Here is a 27,142-nt window from a genome sequence, read left to right as displayed (position 1 = left end):
ACATCTGGTCATACAATGAAGTTTTCCTCTTCTCTCTGCCTGCCTTCCTACAAGGGAGAAGAGAAGAATCACATGCATGAGTATTCCCCTCCCTAAGAGCCATATGGGAATGTAAAGGCATTCTCTGAATTCATTACCCTGCCCCACAATATGATGCCCTTTGTATGGGCAAGAAAATGGATGTTAATTTATTCCTTATTGCTAATTTGAAAAGGAGCACACACACAACAGTTCCATTGCAGAGACTTCTACCAAGGGTGTAGTTTAAGTCCAATTATGTGCTATTAGTACATTTGCTCTTTGTTCCTGTGGCATATTAATTACATGTCTGGTATTCTGGTAATTAACACAATTATAGTCTTTATTTTCCCCTTTCGTTAGACAAATTCTTACATTTTATTCAGATAAGTCATTTTCCTGAGGTAAAAGGAGCCAAATTTTTACATATTAATAAAACCAAGCAATGGGGTTTTAAGTAAGCTTCGACAGAGAAATTCCAGCAGTGCTCTTCAGCAATAAAAAAAGCAGATGCTCTCCTGTTGGACTGCAGTGTATCTCAGAGACTTCCAACAGGAAACCAAATTACAAGGCTCCAGTTGTGTATCCAGCATTACAATCACTGGCTGAAGCAGCAGGGCCATAAGGACTATACTAGTACTGCCGCACACAGCTCTTCCAGCAATGTCATTGCTGCTGTTCAGAGGCTCACTGTTAACAAGATCTTTCCTCTCCTGCTGACATCTGTGAGACTCAATGGCATTTAACCCAAATAAGTTACAAAGGGTCAAGCAAGATGGCTTGCAATTGCACAGATCATCCTCAAACGAACACTTGCCAGTATTCAGTAGCAAGACAGAACAAAATAAGTACAGTAAGGTGGATGGATCTGACTAAAATTAAGCAGGTATAGATGTACTGCACAATACAATTTTGAATGGTTGACTAGTAGATTAAAATTACCTAATGGCTCTCTGAGACTGGGTTTTTCTTACATCATTATTCTTTCCCATAGAGTCCAAAAACCACAATGACCCCCCAAAAATGATCCTGGAGCCCAATTGCACTGTCCCTGTTGAGAGAGCCCAGAGCTCTTGTCCTAAGTATTTGTAAAGGTAAGATGTTGAGTCAGGACAAGGCTGCTGTGTTCCCTTCCTGATGACACCACTGACATTCTACTCACAGACAAGTCCCTTAATCTCTCTATACCTCATTTATCCTCTCAATTAAATGCAACTTGCCTGTTCCACAAGGATGTAGTAAGATTTCATTAACTGTTTCTAAAGTACTTTAAGATCCTGGGATGAAAGCCTCTCTAGAAATGCAAAGTATTAGTTTCAATTAAAAGGCAGCGTTTATAAATTCCCTGTTGTTAAATGATCATCTGTATCATAACCAGGCAGGCCCAAATTTCCAAACAAATCTTAAGAAGCAGAAAGTCTGATACGATTTGAAATCCACTATGTGGTAAGAAATATTCAGAACCAAGAGTATTATGCAAGAGCACAAACACATTATCATGATCCCTATTTGACTTGCAGTTAATATCCTATTTTGGCTGTATTTTCTAGAGAACTCATTTTAAGTGAAGATTGTAAACTCTTCACACTGCAGCCTAGAAGGAAGCTATTGTGGTAAACTTCTTGGCATTTATGGCCTCATTATTAAACTGTATTATAAACATTATAAAGATGCAGCAAAGTTGCTTTTGTCTTTCCTGCCTTCTTTTTCCTGGAAGTGTGCAACACTTGTCAGAGCAATCACTCATCTGCATGGAATGTTTAGCCTTCAGACTTGTGCTAGAGTACCTTGAGAACCTATGTAGGATATGAAGAACTCTGAACAGTGGAATGCCAGAAAAGCAGATCATTCAATACCTGATTCTTTCTTCAGTACTACTCCTTGTAACCAGTCTAGGAAGCTGAAGTCTTTTCCTTTGAGTGTTAATAGCAGACCGAATCTAATCATGCCTAAGTCAGGCAGACACGACACCACCAGTACTGGTGTTCCCACTGTCAAAACTCATTCTACTGACATTCTCATGAAGGACACTGGAAGAAAGGTCAGCACAGAAAATACATTATGAAAGACATGGGAGAGAAGCCTGTTTGGGTTAATTGTAGGCTGTTCATAGGTTAATGAAATAGAACTATCCTGCAGCAACTGAGAGACTCGGAGCCAAATGGCTCAAAAGACAGAGGGTCGGAACTCATTTTCTTCACCCACGTTCCCCAATATACTCTAGGCCTCAGCCTTTTTAAAACAAGGCACATTTAAACATTTGCCCACCTCTCTCTTTCAACAACAGCCTTAAATAAATGTCACCAGGTTCATTAACTGTCTATACAGAAGGCTTTTAGAGTAAAGGCTCTTTATTGCCCATGCAATTCTATTAACCAGATTGACACTATTATCCTGCTGTGCAATGCATGCCATACAGTAGGCCTGTAAAAAGCATCACGTTCTGCCTCTCTGAGGTTGGCTTGCTGAGTCAGAGTTCCAGGCAGAGGGACTGATATAAAGGCATAAGGACCTAGGTTCAAATTCCCAACCCATTGGAAACAGTTCTGAATTCTTTCTTGTTTATCCTTCTCTAATGTACAACTATGAGACTACTAGTGTTGTGGTTTAACCCCAGTTAATTCATAGGTTGCTCAGCTTGTATATGCTTTAACTATTGAAGTCCTTTTGGTTGTGATTAGACTCTGAAAACAACTTCTCTCCCATAATTGTGCAGTGTGCTCAATGGATGCTCAGTGAGAGTGAACAATAGGTGCCAATGCTGCAGCCAGAGTCCATGGAACAAGTCTCCCTGTCTGCACAGCCTGTTAAATTAGTTGGTATCAGTGAATTGATTTCCAGGATCTGGACCAGGGATTATAAGTTTCTCTTATCCCCTTGGATCTGGAGGGTATAATTTGAATTTTCATCATGCAATATTAGATTTCATATCATTACATCCAAGTGCCTCCTACTCCTGAGAAAGCACTGTGCTGCTTGGTGCTGTAAGTGGGCCCAACCATGCAGTCTCTGAAGCTAATGTGAACACTACTATTTATATGTGGAAAAATGGGATCAATTTTACTAAACAGTTCCTCCGAGACGGAGTTCTAGTTGCCTGTTTTCCACATCACAACGGGTTTTTTAAAGACAACAAAAATAAGCTAAAAATCCATGCCCTTGTTTGTCTTGCAATTGACTTCAAGCAAACTACTGTTCTTCCTCTATGTGTAATATTCGATATGAACCCCACTCCTGGCCCACTCAAATTCATCACATCTGGCAACAATCTGCAGCTTTGCTAGGTATTTCCCACATATCCTCAAAGCATTTCGCATGTGGATATGTCAAAAGCTTCACAAGCCTCTGCAGTGCACGGTCAATACCTTCACTGCCTGCTGAAGGAAATGGTGAAGTTCCTGTGCATCAGTCACAGAAAGGGTCTGAGACTAAATTTAGAGTCCCAGGTTCTGAGGCCGTGTTTTAGCTACAGAAACCATGTGTAGTGCTTTAAAAAGCCCTTTTCAAAATTACCTGGTCCAGGAGGAAACCTCCCTTTTACATTTCGGTTGTGGATTTGGGGTTGGTTGGTTTGGTTTATCCTTTCTCTAGAATTCCAGTGCTCCTAGCTTCTTCCCAGCACTGCCTTGGCTATTGAAGTTAGTCTCACCAGACAAGAGTGCAGTGAAAGCCTTTGTCATGTCAAGTATTTATTCCTATTGTGAGAGACAGTGCTTGTGACCCTCCTTTGCGGCAAGCCCCTGCCCTCCTGCCCTTCACTCTAACTGCAGATCTGCTAATCACGTTTTGACCACCCACCCATCTCATCACTGCAAGCCACAGAGCCGGCCCTGTTTCCAGTGAAGAGCAGCATAACACACAAATAGGACGCTTGTGTTCTCCTCCGTATGGAAGGGATCAGAGGATTAAGAGGAACAGTCAGCCCTGATTAATGCTGCTGAGTGAAAGCTCCTTGCCAACAGCAGGGGCCGGTTGCCTCCCCGTGGGGAGCTCCAAGGCAGACAGTCTCCCTACAAGGACACGTCTGTCTTGTGCTTTTAAAGCTAGATGCTGCTTTCCATTGATACTCTGCAATAGAAAGGAGGTTAAATGCTGAGAGCAGGCTGTCCTGGGGTGGGATAGTTGTGTTAAGGAAGTGGAATGCTGTTCTGGGGACAAGCTGAAGATAAACAGAGGTTTGTTTCTATCACTGACCTGCCACCAGTAGGAAAACAGCAGAATCCTATTCAAAGGCTTTTGTACAGGCTGAATAGGTGTTATTACGAACATAGAAACCTTAAAAGGGGGCCAGCGAAGAGCTGTATTGTCTTAAAGCAGGACACAAATACACACTCAGAGCTCAGGCTCACGTACTCAGCAGAACCAACCTCACCTCAGTTTGTACTGAGCACAAAGATGTCCCCCTCACGCCCAACCAACCCAGTATATGTAAGTGAATCCGAGTGATTTAGAATAATTACCCCATCCCAAAACGTACTGCTTTAATGTATTTATTAGATTGTTAACTCCATCTTTTCCTCTACTCGGTGAAGGAAGATAAAGCATTTCTTTTTCTAGAGGTTATGTGCCCACTTCTTCCATGGGATCAACTTCTGTTGGACCCAACATGATCTCAAGGACCATCCTAGCACCTCGCCATTCAGCAGCCTTGAATTTCCACTCCACCTGTACCTTTTAACATCTCAGCTTTTCCCTTGTTTATAATGAACTTCTGATGTCAGACTTCTTATCTTTCCTCCTTCTGGTCTATCCACTATTCTTCTGTGTCAAAAGTGGACAAGCTGAATAAGTGGAAGGACACAGTGTCTTCTGCAAAGGAAGCAGGGGGGGCTTTAAATCCCATGTTGTGTTAAATGACTTAAGCACAGTGCTTGCACTGTGTTCTAACAGCACCCATTTCTCCATGTTTACTGCTGCTTCAACGACACATTGCCCACCGAGTGTAAGTAAAAAGATTATGAGACGAGACAGGCATATCATCCTGTCTGAAGCCCAGCTTACACTGCCAGCTTCGTGCAGCACGAGGAAGAGCCTGTGGGAATGCTGGTGTCTGTGTAATGCTACATTAAAATACAGCCCGTGACAGGTCAAGTATTTATTCACCTCATCTAAAAATGAGTCCAAGGGCCCAGTTTTCACCAAGGTGAATAGGAGGTATATGCTGACAGCTAAAATTCCAGAGGATCTGCAGTGACTGAGTCCTCCTCAAACTGAGCAAGATGCACAGGAGCTGGACTTGCTGCCACAGAGTAAACAGGATAAATGGAACAATGTGACACCTTCTCCATTTGTTAAAGCCATGATTTATGTGCAAGATTATTATATGTCATTCTACAGTCCTAACCCTAGCCCCTGAAGTAACAGCACAGATTAGAGGTTTTGACCATTTTCTGAAGTAATGTCACTGGTAACCAGTGTGACATCTCAGACAGAGAAGATATTTGATCAGTGAAGGGGAAAAAAACCCTAAGTATGTGTAGAATAGCCATTTTCTTCAGTGAAAGGCATACAAAGCCACACATCATACACTAGATATGCAACAAAGAGTTCGGCGTTAGAACGCCTTTATACCCTTTTCCCTCAAGCATCTCAGCTCCCTTTGCTGCCCAGCTCTCATTCTGCCTGACAGCTCCTTAATCACAGTATCTCTGTCAAATGCATAAAATATTATTTAACCTCCAGCACAGAGGAAAATGCATTTATAACCTACTGGGTTTTCCCCTTTAATTTCTCTCTTTCCGCCCTTACTGCTCCCCCTCTCTGTTTAGCAGCTCTAAGCAAGAATGGTGCTAACAACCTTCATAAAGATTTATTCAGGTCCAGACAGGAATCAACTCTGTTCACTCTGTCAAGACAGGAGACTGAAGAAAGAACACACATGGCCTCTTCTTTCTACCCAGGTGGCAGAACACACTATCCATAAGACTGCAACAGCAGTTACAGAACTAATGTAATTCTGGCTGAAGCTCAACTAGTATAGGTCGGTACCCAGTCCTGCAGACTGAACAATGCTGATGATCCCTAAGTCATATCTCACAGTACTTGTGTTTCAGAGGTATTTTTGTGGCTTTTGTGGCAACCTGACACAGTTCCTTCTGACAGAGCTGAATTCAAGGTGGTGACTTTAAGCTACTGCCAGGTCTAGGATCTTATTATGTTGAAAACCTAATTCTCTGTGATCCATCTCACATGGTGCTTTTCCTGACAAATTCTCTATTTAAACCTCTAAGGCCCTGTAGAAGGATAGGAGCTGTAGATCTTTGCACATGTAGCACTGGTACCATGCTAGTCAACTGTTTACTAGGGCAGGTTCCTATCTAAGCTCTGCTGGTTTTGGTGTCTGCAAACCCCTTAGAAACCTGTTCCCGTTTGTTACTGGTATGTAGTTAACCTGAACACTTCTCAGCTACCAGAGTTCTGCCTTCTCTTTTTGTCAACAGCACTGAAAGTGAAAAGACTGCATCCAATTCCCTGCTCCAATCCTCTGATATTCAGACCTTGCTACATTTAGAGAGAGGAGGAAAAAAAATCAAGTCAAAATGATCATGTAGCTACACTTCAATCCAAATGCCCATTTAGTTTCAGAAGACTGTGACCTGAAGGTCAAGGTCAGGCTAAAACAAAAAGCTCTACTGAACGCCCATATGGTACGAGCAGCTAAGCATGCTACAGAGCCAGCATGCAGCACAGTTCCTTTTAGAGGGAGGCTCTGAAGTCTGGTGCTGCTGGCGAGGCAAGTCAAAAGCTTAAGATTCTGTCTAGTTTAATTATCATCTTCCTCCAGGCTCAAAGAAGCTTATGAGAATACAACAGTGAGGCCGAATCTGCCTCTTCTGCTTCCACCTACAGGAATTCATCCCTTCCTGACCTGCCCCTACCTTCCTCCTCACACACCCCCCAGAGATTCAGCAGCATCTATCCATTAAAGAAATTAAACAATACAATAGAGTACAGACTATGCTGCGGACTGTTTGTACCTGCGCAGGAGAACTCCATGCCTAGCTGTGAGCAGTGTCAGGCACACACTTGAGGCATTAACTGCAGACATCGATCAGGCAACACACAGTTAATGTCTGTCTGCTCCTGGCACTTGAAGTACATGACAAAAGACTGAAGGAAAAAACTTGGCTACCACTGTCCATTCCAATCACATTCAACGCAATTTACACTGTGCCCTCGGGTTAGGAGGTCACAAGTAAAGCTGAAAAAGGATTACAGTGCATCCTCAGCAGCAACACGGGCTTCTACATCATTCCACGATCAAGTAACCTCCTGCATTCTCCTACTTCATGGGACAAATGTATGTTAATAATAAATAACATCCAAAGCTGCTCTCCCCTGAAGCAGCATCCTTCCTCTGAAATGATGGAAGCTCTCCATCCCTTCACACAGTTAAAAACCATCAGTAACAAAGTAAGGAGACCATCACCATCTTACCCTACACTATAATGATGGCAACAAGTTCCAGTGCCATCCTCCCTTGCTCCTGTTGGCAAACTGGACAAGATTAAGCTGTTCCAGTTGCAGCCTCAAGCTGCTCTGCAGTTCTGAACTACAATTACGTGTTTAGCTTCTCTTAGGAACAGATTAAGGGGCAGAGGAAAAAAGCAACTTGTGCAGTTTAAAACAAAACTCATAGGACAGCTAGAGAGCAAGGTTTTGGAGCCACATTCTTGTTCTGGTGTATTTCTAAATCAAGCCTTGCTGTAAACTTACATTATCCACATTCATGTCACAAAATTTCCCCCATTTGGGGAAAGATATTTTTAGAACAATCACCCTTGTTTCTTCCATTAATTGGAACTCTGCATGCATCAGGAGAGCACTGAGTTATGCCAAATCCAAGAAGAGCAGTAAAATTACTTTCACCCCACTGCAAAATGGGAATGTGTTTTATGTGACAACATGTGGGCTACAGCGTCAGCAGCAAACCCTGCACGCTTGCATAACTTCATTATGATTCCTGTCTTCCAAATTTGAAATTAGCTATACAAAAGTGGTGTAGAGTGCAAGTAAAATGCAGGGAATTAACTCTTTGCTTGGGGCTACAACCCACAGCTAAGCCAAGAACACTACTGAATACCTATTGGGACATAAATCTAGCTAAATGGGTCCCTAAATATTGTCAGAGACCTTAGGATTCAGCTCAACCAACTTAAAAGCAATAAGGTTACTTTAAGTAAAAAATGAGTTATTAGCCAGCTGCATTTACTTACAGTGGGTAAAAGGCCTTTTACTTTGGGGGGGTCCAAAGAGCTCATGTGTAGCCATGACAAGCACAACACAGGGAGAAAGCTTCTTGCCATGCATCGAGTGTCATGTCTCCACCTGCTCCCATCACAGGTACAGACAGGATCATGTCCTGACCCTGTAGGGATTGCTGAATTGAAACTGCATCAGGAAAGAGCAGCAGTAATCATCTCAGTTGAAAACTAAAGAAAACTACAGATGCCTCAGTCCACACCTGGGCTGGAGTTGGTACTGGGATTGTTAAACAAAGGCTGAAAGTCTATTTTCTGAGTTTTACAGGCCTCTGCTCACGGATCAGCATTTAGCAGCAAGGAGAGTTAACCTGGAACACATCAAGACAGCAAAAAGCTCTGTGCACATAACTACTTCATGCTGATACACGAGGCAGCTTGTAAGCGGGCCAGGTTATAAAGCTTTAAATAATTTCTTGTTTCCCTGTTTTCCAGAATAAACAATCCCCCAAATTGAAGTGCTTCAGGCTACAAAGGAAACTAGCCAGGCTGTTGATAACAAACTGCAGGAATTCTGCTTAGGGCAAACCAGCTGCAGAGAAAATGAAAGCAGAGCGCAGAAGACGGTAGGTGATTTCTGTTTGTTATATGGGAACTTTCTACAGCCTGAAAAGCAATGGATCCAAGCTCCTCTCTTACCTTGTAATAACAATACTCCTCCCTGTTACACAGCACTTCTAGATTTGTCAAACTGTGAAAAGTATCAGCAACAAGGAGGTTTAAGGGAAGCTGTAGTGCAAAGGGTCTGTATAGACCTGATGCATTTGCACAGCAGGTCTAAGGCAGATCTGGAAGCACCACAGTAATCCAGTGACCTATTTACTGCAGCTAAACCCAGGACAAAGTCGCAGATACAAAACCTGCAGGATGCACTAGAGCAAGCTGATCATGGTAAAATCTGACACATTTTAACACCTTTAAAAGCTATTTTTGTGCAAGACCATTCATATTGCCTAAGCCTACTGAAATAACTCATCTGGGCCCAACTGACAGGATTCTTAATGCTCTTTGGCTGCAGGTGAAATAAAACAAATGGAAACATTCCACCTAAAAGAAATTAAACAATCAATTGTATTTGCCATTGATGCTGTGAACAGGGAAGGATTTGCCCTGCTTACAACACACACCTCTGGCTGCAGCACTGAGTAACCAAGAGGTCCACTTCCATTCCAGTGTTGAACAGGTCGATGCTGAGGCTAGATGTATACAAGAATGCTGTCAGGAGAGCTAAAAACTGACTGTGCCCAGCAAATATCCCACCAGGCAGCAGCACTTCAGTGCTCCTGTTACACCTAAACCAACTACTCTGCAGCTTTAACAAAGCTTCTTAAAAGCTCTTTATTAACAATTAAGCTTTGGAACACTCTGATACTGATGAATAACAGTGGGGAAGAGATGCTTACTCACTATGGGCTCTTTCTTTTGTTGAGACTGAATACAACTGAAGATTTCTCAAACCTCCAGAAATTGTTCTTACTGCGCTGCTGGTTTCTGCTGGTTCCTGTGCCCTGCAGCCTTTTTTTGCTGTCAGCTCTGCCACAGTCCTTTAGGAGGCAAGAGACCAAAAAGAAAGCTGAAGGACTGATCTTTAAGTAATCCCAAATCATACATTCCCCTCATTGCCCAGGCATTCAGTTTGTCTTTCATTAAATAATTTCTATCAGACATTAAATATATTTGATTCAAACCTTCCAACTTTTGGCCTTTTTTCCCCTCTTGCTTTATAAACCACTGGTAACTTCAGACTTCTTGTAACAGATTCTCAATAGCTATAGAAATTTATACCGTATATGACCCTGAGGTCTTATTTAGGATGATCTCTTCTGTAGGTGACAGGGTCTTTGAATGTCATCAGCCATTTAATCTTTAGCCTTCACCAGAACTATTTAGGCTGCTGGTGAAATGGAAATACAGACCTTATGGAACCAAAACAAATTTAATGGTAAAGCATTATAAACTTCCACACAGGCCACTGAGCAGTCAAGAAGAGACAACTTACAGTAACTACTTACCTTAGATAGGAATAGGAACAAAAAACCACAAGAGTCAATTTTATTTTATTAGTGGTCCAGCTTCTTTAAGGCAACAGCTCCTTCCAAAGTGTCCCTCTGTAACTCCAGGGCTTATTTTAGAACCTGGGAGAATCAATCTAAAGACCTATGTGAATGGTGGAGTCTCTTTTCATTTACCACAGGCGATGCGCAGACACAATGACTCACCAATAACTACAGCAATTGCTACTCATCCTGAGAGGGATGAGAGGAGTATCTGACTCAGCTCTAAATCTTCTCCTCAAGTGCTGGCAAACACTGTGTGTTAGATGATAAGCTTGAGGAGAGAAGTACAAGAGCCCATTTTGAGTATCTAACATGACTCCCCAAAAGACCACCTATGGGATGTGTGCTGTTTCTGGAAGACGCATCCAAAGCTTTTACACATCCTTAATGAATGCCTTAAGCACTATTTGGTTGGTAGTTGAACTACATAGCCTTTTCTATTTACAAATGTATTTCAGTTTTAATATATCTATACTCACCTCTGACCTTTAAAACATTGGATTTCTTATTCTTCTTAGTCATGGTTTGCTTGAAAAGGCAAAAGCACAAAGGTAAAGCTAGCGAAATTTCTATGCACAGTAAACAAGGCCACCATTGCTGATGGACTCTGCGCAGGTTTCTCTACCTCCCAACTAATCCAGGCTCCACGTTGCTCATAGGGGTTCAGTTTCATAGCAAGAAGATAAATCCTTAGCAATATAATTCAAGGGGAATATTGGAAAGCCTCCTTCCCACTGCTTCCTCCCTGATTTATATATGGATACTTTATTATAAATCTTCCAGCCCTGGTTTCAAGTTAAGAAACCACCAGCGAGGAGGGAAGAGCACACAGGTAACAACACAAGCACAGGTATTCTCAAGAGACGACTTCTCCTCCAGCTTCTGAATCCCATATCATTATACAACACCCTTTCTCCAACAAACTACTCAAAACTCCACGTCCGGAGTCTCCATCGAAGCCTTCCACAAAGACGAAACAACTATTTTCCATTTGGCAGCTTATCAGTGTAATAAATCAATAAGAAACAAGAGTAGCTATTAAAAACGGTATTACTCCACCACCCCCCCCCCCCCCCCCAGTTACATTTTTAAGTGAAAAGATTAAACCACATAAATGCTTCACTTTTCTCCTTGAAAAGATTGAACAGCTCAGAAATGCCATAGATACACATGGAGGATGCATGTTAGCTTGACAATGACAGGCCACCACAATCCAGCTCATATATTCCAGCCAGCAGCCAGAAACACACATATCCCCTTAAATTAACCCTTTAAGGGCTGCCCCCCTTTGCCTCAGAGCTAAAAATTAAAGTGCCTTTTAGGCAACCAGCTCAAAATGTAAAGAATCTTTTGGGCTCATTCCTGGTTTAATGAAGAGATTTCTTATCTGGCCCCAACAAACGGAGGTAAAAGATTGACTTTCACACTGAACAAAGCTGCAACTGAATCACAAGGATCTTTTCCATAAACAATGTACAGTTGTTCTCATTACACATTTGCTCAAGATCACTTCCCTCCTTGTGCTCACAAGTCCATTCTTCCTTCTGCATATATTCTGTGGTTTCTCTCAAGTTTTCTCCCCATTTTGAGACCAGCATCATGTTGTTACTTCGTCCCATGAAAATAGCCATATTGTCACAGCCAGATTCTGCAATTGTCACTTCCAATAATTAACAACCATACAAAAGGAACCAGGAACTCTGCTTTAATAGGTTTTGAAACATCTTAAAGTCAGTGCAACCCACAGGAACATACAGAAGTGTTGTAAAAATGACCTGCACATAAGAGAGCAAATGAAGTGCTAGGTTTCAGGCAGCAGTGCTAGAGATTTCATGTGCGGTTCCTGAACAGTCAGTGCACTTTGGGAACTTCACTGCAGGGTGTTCAGTTTGTAGATGTGCACGTGTGTGTGTTTTAAGGCCCTGCAACTACCAGGAGAGTAAACCTGAGAGTGTCACTTGTACACTCACTATTGGGCAGCTTAATGCAGCGCTACTGCCTCTTGGAACGGTGCCTAAAGAGAATGGTATTACCTTAGGATCCAGATGATTTCCACATCACTGAACAGTTGCAAGGAGCCAAACCAATACAGTTTTTCAAGTGACTAGAAACTTAAGTTTATTAAAGCCCAGTGCAAGCTGGATTTAAGTTAATGACCATTAATTTTACTTTATGTGAGAGCTACTCTCGTGCAGCAGTTAAAGGGTTAAAGTGGAACCATATGTAGTATTTTTAAACAAGTTCACATATTCTCTATACAAATTTGGCACATTCATGTCACAGCCATAGATCTCATTCTTGCAATTCCTGCAAAACATCTACAGCTCCTCTGTCAGAAGCAAAGAGAGAAGCCACCTGAAGCCAGGAGTTCACGGCACAGCCCACACAGCAGCACAGAATGGCTGGTGATCTCCATGTCCCAGCTTCACCAGGTAGACTTATTGAACTAAATGCGCTTTCGACACATGCTCCCAAAGAGCTCGAGGCCACAGAGCAGACGAGTATGGAAAAACTGATTGCATCGGAAACACTGCAGCCAACAGGAAATCAAAACTGTGATTTCAAAGCCCATCAAAGTAAAAACAAAACAAACCCCCAAAAGCAAGCATTTATATGTGTGTAGATGTAATAAATATTGCAAAGCACATTTGTCTTCCCCCCCCCCCCCCCGAGTCAGTAAGTATAAAGAAATAACCAATGCACCAAAACATCAGCTTTCTGCAATGAAAATGTTGAAGTCAGCGAAATACCTGCAAGCCAACTGAAGAGAAAACATTTGCATTGTCAACCAACCACAAGTTGCTTCCAGTTCTACGCAGCCAAATCAAACCCTCTTCAAATTCACAAGTTTGACCTAAATAAGCACCACAGCATGAAAAGCTTCTTTAGAAGTAGGATGTCAAGAGACTTCCTTTAAAATGTAAAGTAAAACGCGAGATAAAAGGTTTTCATTGGTCAAGTTTGAAAAACCATCTTCCTTTATGTAACCACAGCCTGTCCCTTTGAGCCAATCAAAAATACACCTTTAGGTTTGTCCTTAATTAACACAGCCCAGCTGAATAGCAGAAACTTACAGGAATAGATGGCTGTGAGATGCATTCTGAGGGCTGGGCAAAGGGAAACAGAATTACAAAGGAGAAGGAATACCAAGGAACAATTAGGGTGGGCAAAGGAACTTATTAATGCTCAGCCATCCTCCTCTATCTTCAGGAATCTCACTGTCCTCTCCAGTTCTGTGTTGTTCAGGTATCCTGTGGTTACTGTCTTCTGTCTTCTGTCTCTGACCTGGAAAACGCCATCACAACATCCTCAGCACCTGTAGTAATAACGGATACAGGAAAACATGTGCCATAATTACTTCCTTTAAAGAACAGCGGAAAGATGCAGTACCCAAACTGTCATTCTACGCACCCATACCAAAAATAAGACAGGAAAAAGAGAACAGAAAGAAGAGAAAGTTGTGTTTTCTTGTTTTTCTGGGACTGGAACTTGAAGTGCTCTAAACATTTCAAGAGCAGATTTAAAACGTGCCTCTGCAAGGCTAAGGAAATCAGTTTGTTTGTAAAGACAACCAAGAATTCCTTGCTGTCACATATTTCTAAGAAGCAAGGCTTGAAAACCCCCAAACAAACATGGGACTGTCACCACAGGCATGCAGAGATAATTATTTTCTGCCCTTGTAGACTCTGGCACAGCCTTGGAGACCGAGTCTCTCTGAAGTATGAGGAACTCCACCATTCAATAAAACTTGTACTGCCCTATGCATCACAATGCCCTTTTTAAGTGATATTTAGATATTCTTTATGTCTTTATGTCTTGATATTCATTACTCTCTGCTTTTAAGAACACGAATTATTTAACAGGCCAGCTGAAAGGTTTTTGGCTCCTCTCTCCCCAATACCCTTCATAAACCAACATGTCGCAAACATGTTCCATTCTCTAATGAAGTGCAGCATCTTCTTTCAAACTGAAGGCTTCCATTTGCCCATGGAACAGACACAGCCTTGGTAAGTAATGCTGTTATCCCTAGCCTGAAGAATATCTTTTCCAGAAGAATTCAGTGTGTGGACTCTATCAGTTATTGGATTTTTTTTTCCAACTGAGGCTCTCAACTGTGTGTAATTACTATCAAAACTTATGTACCTGAAGCACAGAGAGATGCTCATTACATCTCTATAACCTTCTCCAAACTTGTGTTGTCTTTTGAGTAGGCATTTTATAGTACAAAGACCTGAGTGGCTAGAGAAACGTGTGTGCTAAAGGTTTCTAAAGAGCACCCCGTGCTAAGCTCTCATCCTTCAGAGATACCTTGAGATCTTCATTAAAAAAATCCACTCTCTGCACTTCCTAACTACAGAGCGTGGCCTAACAAGAAGAACAAGAGAAATGTCTTCAGGACAATATGGAAATAAGTACCATACACTAGTGTCAAAGCAATCGATAGCTCCAGTCTAGACAAGAGCTGGAAAACAAGCCTGAAGGGCTGAGGGCAGTAATTTTAATTTCTTGTAAAAATGTTATCCCCAAGAAAGTCAGATGAAAGTAAATGCCTTCTTTCATCTGCACACCCTCCAACAGCGTTTATCTGTCTGATTGGAAAATATGATGACTCCTCCAGTCACTGGCTATATAATGCCTCAAAATTATCTCCTCCGTTCAAATGCTGGTGTTCAAGTGCAACAGATGACTGACAATGAACATTTTGACCTTCATTCATGATTTTGGTCTGCCTGGGATCATTTTGCTTAACAAGCTTTGCTTCAAAGCTTCTATTAAAGGATTAGACAACAAAGTTGGAAATGCCAAAAGCAACACCGACTGCCTGTCCCATGCGGGTGACTGATCAGCTCTATAGGACTCTCCTCCTGGGGTTTGGAAAGTTCATATTCAACTTGGATGGAGCACCAGCATGTTAAAAATTCTCCACCTTGCACTTGAAGCATATCAAGAAGAAGACTGCAGCTCTGTGCCCCAAGCAACTTCTGCTTCTGCACCTGCATACAAAAAGAGGGCTAATAAAAATGCCTCATCTGTTCTAATTATATGAATTCCATTTCTCAGTTATCTAATTTGCTCTTTGCAATACAGAAGGGAAAGGGGCCAAAAAATGGGGGAGAAGAGAAGGTTGCAAATTCCCCTTACTAATACTCTGAAGAGTATTAAGTCAATCTAAACCAATGCTTATGAAATGCAACTTCATTTATTTTGATACATTGCATAGTTTATTTGTTATATACACTCAAAGGAGGAAATATTAAGGACCAAGCAGTAGTTTGTTTTTCATATGGAGGACCCCTGTCTTCTAGAACTACATCAAAACCAGCTCCGATGCACCCTCCTGCCAACACTCAGAAGCCCTGCAGTCATCTCCCTTTTCATCTCTTCCACAAGCTGTTTCTTCCCTGATCAAAACAGCAATGATACATAGCACCAGGATCCAGCTCTGAATTAACAAGTTGCCATGTTGATTTTTTTGTTTTTAAATGCATAAGAATTACGAGCCTCTATAAAAAGAGGGATTTGATTTGCAAAGATTCTGTGCTAAAAAGAGGAGGGAGAAATGACACTTGGAAGCGTTAAAGCAAGTGCACATATAGCACAACCTATGTCACCGTGTTCTACGTGCATCCCCCTTTAAAGCAAGGAGGCTTTGCTATGCAATTCCAGCTGGAGTAGCCTGGCAACCACAAAATCACAGATGACGTCGCATTAGCACAAGGGATGAGCTGGATTACTTAACAGATGTTGACTGTTTTCCAGGGATCTCCCCCTTCTCCAGGCTAAACATGAAACATTTCTTACAAGCATCCTTACAAGTTTCACACTGAAAAGGAAATTTCATTCCAGATCATCATGCAAACCCACGTCAGTGTTTCTGCCTCCTGTACTCAGCACCCAGGCACTTAAAACACAGGATGAGCAGAAATAGCTTTGGGCACAAAGGATGTTGGGAATTCTGCAGTTCGTTTTGGCTTTCACAATCACAGCAGCTATCGCCAAAGAGCAGGTTCACACTCAGACGGCTCCTGTTCTAATTTATAGGCCCACCTGGCACTGCTTCAATACCAGTGTCACTGTCAGTATGAACTGATAACCTGCTATTTGCTTGGACTTGGAAAAGGAAAAGGGGAGGGAGAACGAGAAATAAATACAGCTTGTCAATGTGACCAGAAAACAGAAAAAGCCAGTTTAAAACAGTGCTTCATCTGGAGGAAAAAAGCAAGAGTACAATAAAGAATACAGTGTAAATGTGTGGAAAATGCTTGAATACACATAGCATTACTGAAATATTATTATGTTCATCCTAAAGGAAGAAGCAGAACAGCAGATGGAGAACGTGTCTAGGATTCTGTTAAGAATTCTAACTTAACTGTTAAGGACGTGTAGTGACAGGACAAGGGGAATGGCTTTAAGCTGAAAGAGGGGTTAGATATAGCGAAGAAGCTCTTCCCTGTGAGGGTGCTGAGGCGCTGGCACAGGGTGCCCAGAGAAGCTGTGGCTGCCCCATCCCTGGCAGTGTTCAAGGCCAGGTTGGACACAGGGGCTTGGAGCAAGCTGCTCCAGTGGAAGGGGTCCCTGCCCGTGGCAGGGGTTGGAACTGGATGAGCTTTAAGGTCCCTTCCAACCCAAACCATTCTAGGATTTTATGATTCAGGTTTCAGCCCTTCACAGCCAAAGCTAACTGCACAGTCGGTGTGCAGTAACCTTGTTTTACCACCAGTGTAATGACAATATACTACAGTTTTAAAGTTACCTGAATACATGAACAAAGTGTGTATTTCCAACCCTAACTATTCTATGATTCTATGTTTTTTTTATCTTATAACAAAAAGCATGCTCCCTCTCTGATGTTCTTTAGCTCTTTATAATACATAATTTCCCATATGGTACTTTTTAATTAAGATGGACAATCAGTGCAAGAACCATGATGGCCAAACAATTGGTTAAGATGATGAATTGTGTTTGAAAGGATAGTAATCACTGGGCTGAAAAGGAGATTACAACTGTGCTTGCTCAACAGTTGGCCTTTGCACCAATTTTACTTAATATTTTACTTAATACTTTCATAAATGATACTGGAAATGCAATCATACTTATGAAATGTGATGGCAATGCAAAGTTAGAAAGTTCTGCCAAAACTCCAGGGAGCAGCAAAACAATGAACAGGAATGAATGGGAGAGCAGTGGAGAGCAAAGGTGCCAAAAGGGCTCTAGTTTTTCCTTTTAGAAATGAAAGAAGGAGGTAAATATTGGAAGTGATACATTTCTGTGTCTCGAGGTAGAGTTTTAAACAAGATTAGCAAAGGATAGATTTTATACATAGTTCTGAACAGGTTTATTTCCTGCTCCCTCAGTTCCTTTTGCTATTTGGTAGAACCACTGATGTTTTCACTTGCAGGGATTACATGCAACCCAGCATTTGCAAAAGCCTCAGGCAATTGCCTTTAAAAAGACAATTTGATCTATCAGAGATAATAATACATTCCAGGTAGACAAGTGGGTGGGTAACCTGAAGGCACAACACCCAACAGAACAACATCTTGCAGTAAAGTCTCAAGCCTGTGCTGATTTCTTTCACTCCCACATTAAATATCCAATTTTATCCTTAGTGAAGTGATGCCTTATTACAAAGTGGAGTCATCCTTTGTCCAAACAACAGCAGCCACACCAAAAGCTCTTGCTGGCTATCAAATCTAGTGCTAGCACAAACAGGACCTTCTACTTGACATCAAAACCAATGGTTCCAAGACAGTATCAGCCCAATCACTTTCAAAACATGTTCCATGTGGGTACTGCACCTCCTTGCTTGTGTTCACTAACATAAGAGACAGTTCATTATTCAGCACTTCTCCGCTCTTCGTGAGCATCATGGCTCTTGATTGGGATATAACAGCCTATTGTATTTCCCAGATCCAGAACCAGTGTGTGCAGGGAACCTGCAAAAAGGGAAGACACTTTCACGTCCGTGAGCCGAGTAGTTAGTTATAACAACCTCCTGAAGAGCAGTAAGTCCCACCAGTTTTAGCTGAGCATGTCATTGACCTCAATGGAAAACTTCTCTGCTGAACTGGGGTAAAGGTACGAGCACAGTAGGCAAACGAAAGAGAGACACTCATCAGCGCTCTCAACCTTCCAGAAGCCACTTATGGAGCATGATTATTTCTGATGATGTCCTAATAAATAAGGCTAATATTCATCCAGAAAAAGCTTATTCAGATCCACATTTCTCAGCACAAAAGCAGGTTTTGTTCAAGTCCAGTCCTACAGCCCAAACTATCCAGAGCTAAATGAAGCCAATCTAACAAGTCTGCTCCTTAAGCAATTCTACAGCTGCCTATGCTCCTGTCCACAAACACTTCCAGAGAATAGCACAGGGGTTTTTATGTGGTCAAAGGAAAACAGGGATTAACGTACTAGTGAATAGAGCTTCTGCTATAGTCCCACTTGGCTCCTCCAGCGGATGTTTTCTTTCTAATCAAGTAAAAATACAACTGCAAAAAGCAGAGCACAGGGTGTAGAGTTAATCTGCACGCTGCCAAAAGCCAGCAACTGAGACAATAGGATGGTGAACCAAGCTTACTTTTAGCACATCCTTCACTGAGCTTTGCACTTCCAGTAATTAATGTATAGAACAATGAAAAAGGCACGCTTATACCTCACCTTCATTTTATACATACAAGTTCTCTCTCCAAAGCTGTCCCTTTTCTGGGCATGCACTGCAGCACTGATACAGAGACTTAAATATACCCAATAAAATAGTCCCCAACACCTTTCCTGAGCAAAGCATTAATTGCCACCAACTTTCAGACATGCAAATACGTCTTCCACTTCTTCTGCTTTACACTTTACCACCCTCATCCTTCCAAGAAATACACAAGAATTAACTGGTAGGCCTACGTTCTACCTTAAAAAGCAATAGTGACGGTCTTACCCTGTTAACTTCTGAAACAGTTCTGCTGCAATTGTGTTCTAGGGGCAGTTGTTTGGATTGCTGCATGTAGTAGCTCTTCTACAGCACTTCCACTTCAGCCTTAGCAAGCCAAGATGATCTGAAGGTCAAATGACTTTACAGCACAGCAGTACAGACTGTAGGCAGCCACTGAGCTCACCACATGCAACTGCTCATCAGTTCACCTGAGAATCAGAGAATTTCACCTACATGACTGAAGCTGATGCTTTCCACAGCAAGTACTCAGCTACAGTGACATCAAGCCAGGAGGGTACAAGCTGGATTAAAACCACGCTACCTTAGCACAAAGGAAGATGCTGACACATACAACAGATGCTATTTCCAAGTGCTCTTTGAATGATGAATACATAGACCTGATTTGTTTGTAGTTACCTGCAAAATTAAACCCAAAAAGCCATTCTAGAACAGAAGGTTAAGCCTGTCATGAATTTCAGAAGGCTGCCTCAGGACCTTTGCATACACACACTTCATCAATCGCCTCCCAGCAACTACCTTCTAAACATTAACTTTTCTCTGCAGTTCCCAGTGTCAGCATCCTAGTCTGGCATTCTAAAAATACAACATGCCCTGCTGAGGGGAGGAGCACATTAAAACAAGCACTGTGTTCTACAGAACAAAACCACGCTAAGAAGAGCTCCATTTCTCCACCACTATCTGATATTTCATAAGCGTGGTCCCCTTCTAACTCCACGAGCAGCCTGGGCTCATTTTTAATGCCCTGCCACCCAGAGAATGTGTCTAACCCAGCCGAGGCATGTGTCTGCATCACAGCTTTGCCCTCCCCAAGAGACCAGCTTGCTTCAAGAACCAGCACGACACCCCTGTTGCTATAGGAACAACAGAGCAGTAATCACCAAGGTCTTAGTATAATTCACATATCATCCTTACTAGCTGCACAGCTTCCATTTGCAGATTTGTCAGAGCAGCGACTTCAGAAAGCCAAGTGCTAGCCTACCATTTAAAATGTAAGTAACTGGGACACAGGAAACAGGGTTTTTTATGCAGGAGATCCTTCAGTGCATATAACTTCCTGAGAGGCATTTTGCTTGTATTAAAAATGAGCGAGAAAGCCTTAATTCCATCCTTTCAAGCTCAAGAAACCTAATGAGCCCGAGCTGTGTTAGTGCTTGCTGCAATGCAGGGCACCCAAGTAATATGTTGAGATCTCAGAACAGCTCATGATTACATCCACTCACCAGCATTATACACTGGTTGAACAGAGATGCCTTTGGGTTCTTCAGCTATTCTTGGAGCCATAAAAACAAAGCAACAAGCAACCCACAGATGTTAGCTAAAAAGCCCCTTGAGTAAACAAAAATGCCCTGTATTTTGCACTTTCATCTAGGTGTTACCAACATTACAGCAATGATGGAAACAGAAAATGGATATAAAAAATGTGAGCATGACATGAAGGTTTATTCTCTTAATACTAAATGTATGTATTACGTACTTCGGCTTAGAGGTTTATAACTGTTATTCATGCTTTCCTGGGATACTGAGATCTCAGCCCCTTTGCTGGCATCCCATCTTTCAATGGATAAGAAAGTATTCTTAATGCATCAGATAAGCCTCATAACTGTCATGGATGCAACACGACTGTCTGGATCTGCTGAGGAAGAGAACTGGTAACAGACCAAAGCATTAACAAGACAAGCTAAAATAGCAAACTAGGGACAGAATCCAGATGTTGGAACTACCTGAACGTTCCTTGCTCTTCCCATCCTTCCCTCTTCCCATCTTCCCACCTTGCTCTAACATATGCTGTAGCTTATGAATGTTAAGACTTTAGAACACATACTAGAAAGATCTGCACTGTTTTCAATTTGATATTTGCTACAGCACATTAGAGAGCCCTGGACACATGTTATTACTACCTGATTTACACAAAGATACTCAGTAATGCAATCACAGTAAGTTTGCGTTTCCTTGTACAATCCAGATACTTCAAAGGTGAAGGTGTTCCATGTATGTTTCAAATGTAAAAGGACATCTATCAACAATCCTAAAAACACAGTGATTTTGTATGGCTGAACTGTTGAATTCCCTTTGAAAACAAGATGGGAAGTAAGAAGATAAAGAGCTGAAATTTCTCCTTTTACTGTAATGATATGCACAAACTAAAGGGGAGTCTTGGACTTCAGGCTTGCTTGAAAATTACAGAGCTATTCCAACATACTTCTTGTTCACAATGAACTACTATTGCTGAACCCTAAGCCAGTAAGTGGATTATCAGGGAGAAACTTTAAATGTCAGAGATCCTGTTATGAATATTGGCTCACTGAAGGTTTATGGCACAAGCACTTGAATTCAGCAGGGACAAGTGTAAACTTCTCTCTTCAATGCACTGTCACAAGGCTGCACATATTATCTTGGACACAGAGGTAGCAGTGACTCCCTGTGGTCAAACAGACTCAAAAAGGAAGCCGACAGATCTTTATGAGAAGCTCTAGGAGGGAGCACCATACAGTGCTAAACCCTGCAGTCCTACCTCAGGTCAGTACTATGAGGCCACCAGCCAGCTCTTCTAAGGCAATATCTTCTGGATGCATGACAAAACAGAAGCATAACAATGGTAACAGAGGCTGTGATACCTAGAAAATTCTAGACATTCATTCCCTGTATTTCTCTCAAAATATATCAGAAAAAGAAACAAAATGACCTTTCTGTAAGTCTGCAGTCAGACTACAGCATTTTTAAGTGACTCACAAAAATCTGCAGGTCTCTAACAAAGCTTTTGGAGTGCTGAGGCCAAGAATGTCATTCCCTTTTTTGGAATGAAATGGGGGTATGAAATCAGCTTTCTGTCTTCTGCATGCCTGCTGGTGGAAAATGACTCTAAAGATAGGTCTGGGACAAGTTAGGCTGAAAGCAATCTGCCCTATTACTGCAAGAAAAGTTTGTGAAATCCACTAACAGCTTTTTGTAAGTTACCCCTTAAATAACACACCTTTTGGTTGCTGTGCAAGGCAAGCTGCATAAAGGAGAATAAAAAGAAATCCTCCAGAGGAGATGAAATGAAAACAACATAAAAGCAGGGAAGAAAATTCCTTTAAGCAATCTTGAAGGACACAGAACATTTAAGTACTTTGGTGTGTGGACTTGGGATGGGTTTTTCAGCGCAAGATAATGCCATCTAGTGGCAATGAATCTCCCTTTAGATGGAAAACTCGATACCTGTCCAGTTTGTATTCCCTACTCCCAATGCTTTCCTAATCCGACCCTACCTGAAGGTATAAACAGCAATGACCACTGCTGCATGAGCCACCACACCTGAGAGCAGAATTATCATATCTGACTGTTAGAAAGCAGGAGAGATTTCTAAGGAAATCAAAGTCCTCAGCAATAAATTATAGTTGCTTATGTCTACGCAGCACACAAAGCTTCACCTTTCTCCAAAAGAAAACCTACCTGCCTAGGTTTCCTCATTTCCACTTGTTCTTCATGCTATTCATGGCTTCACTGGGAGAGATGACGTATCTGAATATGCAAAGAACCAACATCCTTTCCTCTTTCTCTAAATAGTTTATCTATTGTCTTTCTTTGGTCTTTATTCCCCTACCAAGAAAAACCTTAATGGTCAGACCAGCAGATTAAGGTAGATTGTGGAGTCAAACCCAGGCAATACAGCAGCGTCAGATTAGATCACAGCAGGCATCAGCAGGGAAGACTTCACCGCCCTGGGGACACAGGTTTAAGAATCTTCAAGGAGTTTAAGAAAACAATGACAGACAAATCAGCACCTCTTCAAACATGGGGCAAAGACAACTTTCTGAACAATATATAAGCCCTTACATTTCCTGTATTGCATGGTTAGTGAGTGGACAAGCAGACCAAGTAACTGCTGGCCTCCCTTTTGATTACATTTTAAAGTTATGTCAAAATTCATTTTTTTGACTCTCCAAAGCCCTCGGCAAAAGGGGAAAATCTGATTTTACAGATAATAAAAGCAGACAGTTTAGACAAGGAAGATCAAGCTGTGCAGGAGCACAGCTGTGCAAAGCATATGGGACCCCTGGCTGCACTTCTGCTTTTATTATCTCTTCTTTGCCAAAGTGCAGGTAAGTCAGCATGTACTTTCATTGTGAGAAATGGAACTATGTTAGGGACAACACTAAAAATGCCAACTGCAAGTCAGTCAGTCTGTCTTCACTGAACAGGTTTACATGTTCGTGATGAGAAACAGGCAAATCTTCACTTTAGACTGGCAGAGAAGTATAAGAATTCTGAGCCAAAATATACAAGTATCTCTATCTCCATCAATCCCCCAGCTATGTGAGGAATGAACACAGGCTTAAAGCTGAAAAGCAAGTTTGTGCAAGTTGTGTTTCTAATGGGGTTTTTTAATGTCTTAGATGTATATTAAATTTCTGCTCAACTCAGTTCTTTCTGGCATACGAGTCTCACAATTTCCCTTGAATTCTACATAATGTATGTGATCTGGCAAAGGCCTGGGAAGGGGAGAAAAAGAATGCAGATAGAGACGTTCAGGTTCAGAAGAGACGAGTAGATTCGGAGCAGCACCACACAATTGTTTACCAAGACCTCTGCAAAGAATTCACAAAAGCAGCATGTATTTCAGCCTCCTAATGAGCATCTAAACAAATCAAAGCAGATTTGTAAACTTATGTCATTCCTGGAATGAATTACCTTGTGCAAACTGAAGAAATGCAAAAGGAAACAAGTTCTTCCTATGGACAAACTTTCCCTCTTTCTCTGCTGAAATAGTAACACTGCACTTTACATTCATGGAAACGTGAAGAACAAAAGATGCTGTCAGATGATTCCATTTTCTTTTGTAAGAAAAGTGTTATCAAGCAACTACAGTCATAAGTACTAAATCATCACATGCATAAAACTGCTTTTGCATCTTAGCATTCTGTATCTACTTTACATTTTGTTTTCTTCTAGAACTCCCAGTTTGAAGCCTACAAAGAACATGTTTGCCACCCCCAGTCTTGTTTCTTTCTTAGCACACATGTCCAGTTTAAGAATAAAACATGAAATTTAGATGAAAGGCATCTTATGCAAAGGATCCACACTGAATACAGCAAGATGCATGCAGAACTAGAGGACCTATGTATACCTGAATTTTACTTCACCTATAGCAAAAAGTCAATCAGGTTAAACACTATTTCTGTTTAACGTATTATATTGAGTAGGAAGCTATATACATGCATTAAGCTCACAGGACTTTGGCCATCAATGTTAGGAGTTATCATGGAGAATAAGATGTTTAACAATGCTCTTCATCCCAATGAAATCTTAGGTATAGCTAAGAGTGACTTTACCTGTTGAACAGTACACCCTAGTACTCTTCCAAAGATTATAGCAGGCAATACCCCAGATCACAGGATGGGTTTAAGTATGTGGCATATCATTGCAGAAAGACAGGAACCTCAATTTGTTATTTTCTGAGACTGTTCTCACAGATTAAGTAAACACAAGGCAAACAAATCCAGTACTCACCCTGATCAATTGAGTGTTGAGGAAGCTGGCTAAGTTGGCTATTCACTACACCCGCATATGTGCGCAAGAACTCCTCTTCACTAGCAGTGAGCTGGAAAGGTACAGAGAGTCAGACAGCAAAAATAAGAATGACAAAAGACTGAAGATACCTCCCACTTCCCAATAAGAAACGTCACAATTGCCTCTACTCTAGTCTTCAACAGTTTAACCAACTGCTATTTGTGCAAGCTATATCATCAGCAAGGACACAGCAGCAAAGGGGTATGTCAAGCGTCCATGGAGAGATTCACAGTTGCCTTACAACGGTTGCTTTATTTTCCTGGTGCTCCAATAATGAAAAGCTCTGCTGTATATAGAGAAATGGTTGGAAGCTCAGATTTACTTTATGGCACCACAAGCCTCATGATATTTAAGCAAAACGAAACTGTGTTTAACTACAGATAATGGTTAAATCAATGACGGCTTAAACAACAATAAAACCGGACCACCACCTGCTCTTCTCAGTAAGCACTACGAAAGTTACTAGAAAGTTGTCTGGAAAGCTACAGAATATGAATGGCTCTGAAGGTCCATCTTACATTTGATCCCATCTTCCTCAGCATGAGTAGGACTCGCACTTTCTGCTGAATATACATCTCCTCCGGACTCTTTCCGGGGACGCCCTCACGGTTCATTCCCCTCCTGCCAGCTCCTGGATTTCCTGAAGGGAAAAGATCAGAAAAGGACAAACTACAGTAGGTAACGGGGCATAACAGGAATAAGAGGCAAAGCTTAATTGCCAAAGTGCCTATTTTTCACCATTGGGCAGAACAATTAATAGCCTGGAGAATTAAGGAATCACATGCTTCATCAGAGGAACCCTTAAAAATGTTAACAGCTAAATTGGGCCTTACATATCCAACTCAAAGAGGCCGATGATCACATCCCTACGAGCTCATTGTCTGTTGTTACACCTACTCTGCGCAAGTAGAAGATAATTCTAACAACTAGATGAAAGAAGCACCCTGAGAGGAGCCTGTGGTTTGGGGTTTTTCCCATAAATAAGCACAACCAGCGTGAGAACACGATGGCTGAATGCCCAGCCATCAAGACTGCAATGGCTAAATAAATGCTGATGGAATCAAATAAGTCTTTCTCCTCTTTTTTTCTTTTTTCCTTTTTATATCATATAAAAAAGGTCACTGCACTTTTGTAGAAGCTACTAAAATGTATTAAGTGGTTTCGGAGAGAAAGAAGAGCTGAGAGGAGCAGGGTTGGAGTAGAGTTTATCACCCTTCTTGTATCATTGAAAAGCTGAAGTTCCGGTTTTCATTTTAATAGAAAGTAATTACATTATGGCATAAACAGACTACACTATCTAAATTCTATAGCACAGAACATGATTATACTTTGCTGTCTGAGCATCTGGTAATTATTTAAGTTCTATAATAAGGTGTTTATCAAGACAAAATAAAGTCCAGGCATTCTCTTCAGCTACTACTGAAAACCAGCACGTTTATTAAGCTAACAATAGTAAAAAACCTAGCTTCAAATTCAGAAAATAATGATGCTTCAAATGATCCATTAGTACAGCAGTGTAACAAACTGAATTCACCTCTTAGAAGTAATGTGTGTTGGGAGAAATGTAACCCTGCTGAGGAATCTGCTGATGGAGGTATAAGCCAGCCACCCTTTTACCATGCACAGCTCAGAGAAGTGGCCCCGAACAGGTCTCCTATTAGGTTTCATTCACAGACCTGGTCCTATATTAAGCTATAAATCTGCTTTCCTGAACCTCAGTAAGGTATATAAGGAATACACTACATGAGGCACGCTTAGTGAAGACTATCACAACAGGCTCAAACACACTCATGTTTCCCATGTAATGTTTTCCTGTAGTCATTACCAACCTCTCCCCTCACTTTATTTTCATTATTACTTTTAAAGGAAAGTCATCTGGGTGTGGAAACAGTTTAAAATTACACATAGGCCCTCCTGAGTGAGTCACAAGTAATGCAAACTTCAGTAGCAGCTGCTGGGATAGGCTTTGCCACCCACATTACTTAGCATGAAGATAACAGAAGCAAGAAGTGGAGAAAGATATATCACCAGTCCTCCTCAAGTAACTTTCCAGTGGGAAGATCTGAATTATGCTGATTTGTTACAGATGGCTCTGCTTGGAAACTTGCAGCCTGTAAATGTGCAAGGTGGTCATATTATTTTTGCTACGATCAGCAAACTGCTTTCTGAAGGGGGAATAAAACGATCCCATATTTTTGTGCAGTGTCAACTCAAATAAGCAGACTGGATTATGTTACTAAGCATATACTCCACAGTGCAATTTACTGAGTGCTATCAATAAGTGATGTCAATAGTTAAGAACAAACTGA

At 41.5% G+C, this 27,142-nt stretch overlaps 1 protein-coding gene across 2 annotated transcripts in view; it reads right to left on the bottom strand.

The window, feature by feature from the left end:
- Positions 1-13,001: 13,001 nt before the first annotated feature.
- CTNNBIP1 (catenin beta interacting protein 1) overlaps positions 13,002-27,142 on the bottom strand; it is a 31,717-nt gene continuing 17,576 nt past the window's right edge. For both annotated transcript variants that reach the window (XM_061450123.1, XM_061450124.1), the window contains exons 3-5: positions 25,352-25,473; positions 24,774-24,864; positions 13,002-13,652 (exon numbers count right to left, since the gene is read on the bottom strand). In XM_061450123.1, the coding sequence (XP_061306107.1) occupies positions 13,594-13,652; positions 24,774-24,864; positions 25,352-25,447 (246 nt within the window). In that variant the 5' untranslated portion in view covers positions 25,448-25,473 and the 3' untranslated portion in view covers positions 13,002-13,593. The remainder of the gene's footprint in view (positions 13,653-24,773; positions 24,865-25,351; positions 25,474-27,142) is intronic.

The sequence above is a fragment of the Pezoporus flaviventris genome, unplaced genomic scaffold (genome assembly GCF_033815535.1).
Source record: "Pezoporus flaviventris isolate CSIRO_AGI_PZ_B2104156 unplaced genomic scaffold, CSIRO_AGI_Pfla_v1 ptg000009l, whole genome shotgun sequence".
Taxonomy (NCBI): domain Eukaryota; kingdom Metazoa; phylum Chordata; class Aves; order Psittaciformes; family Psittacidae; genus Pezoporus; species Pezoporus flaviventris.
The sequence above is the reverse complement of the archived record's forward strand: the minus strand, read 5'-3'. Positions and strand labels throughout refer to the sequence as shown.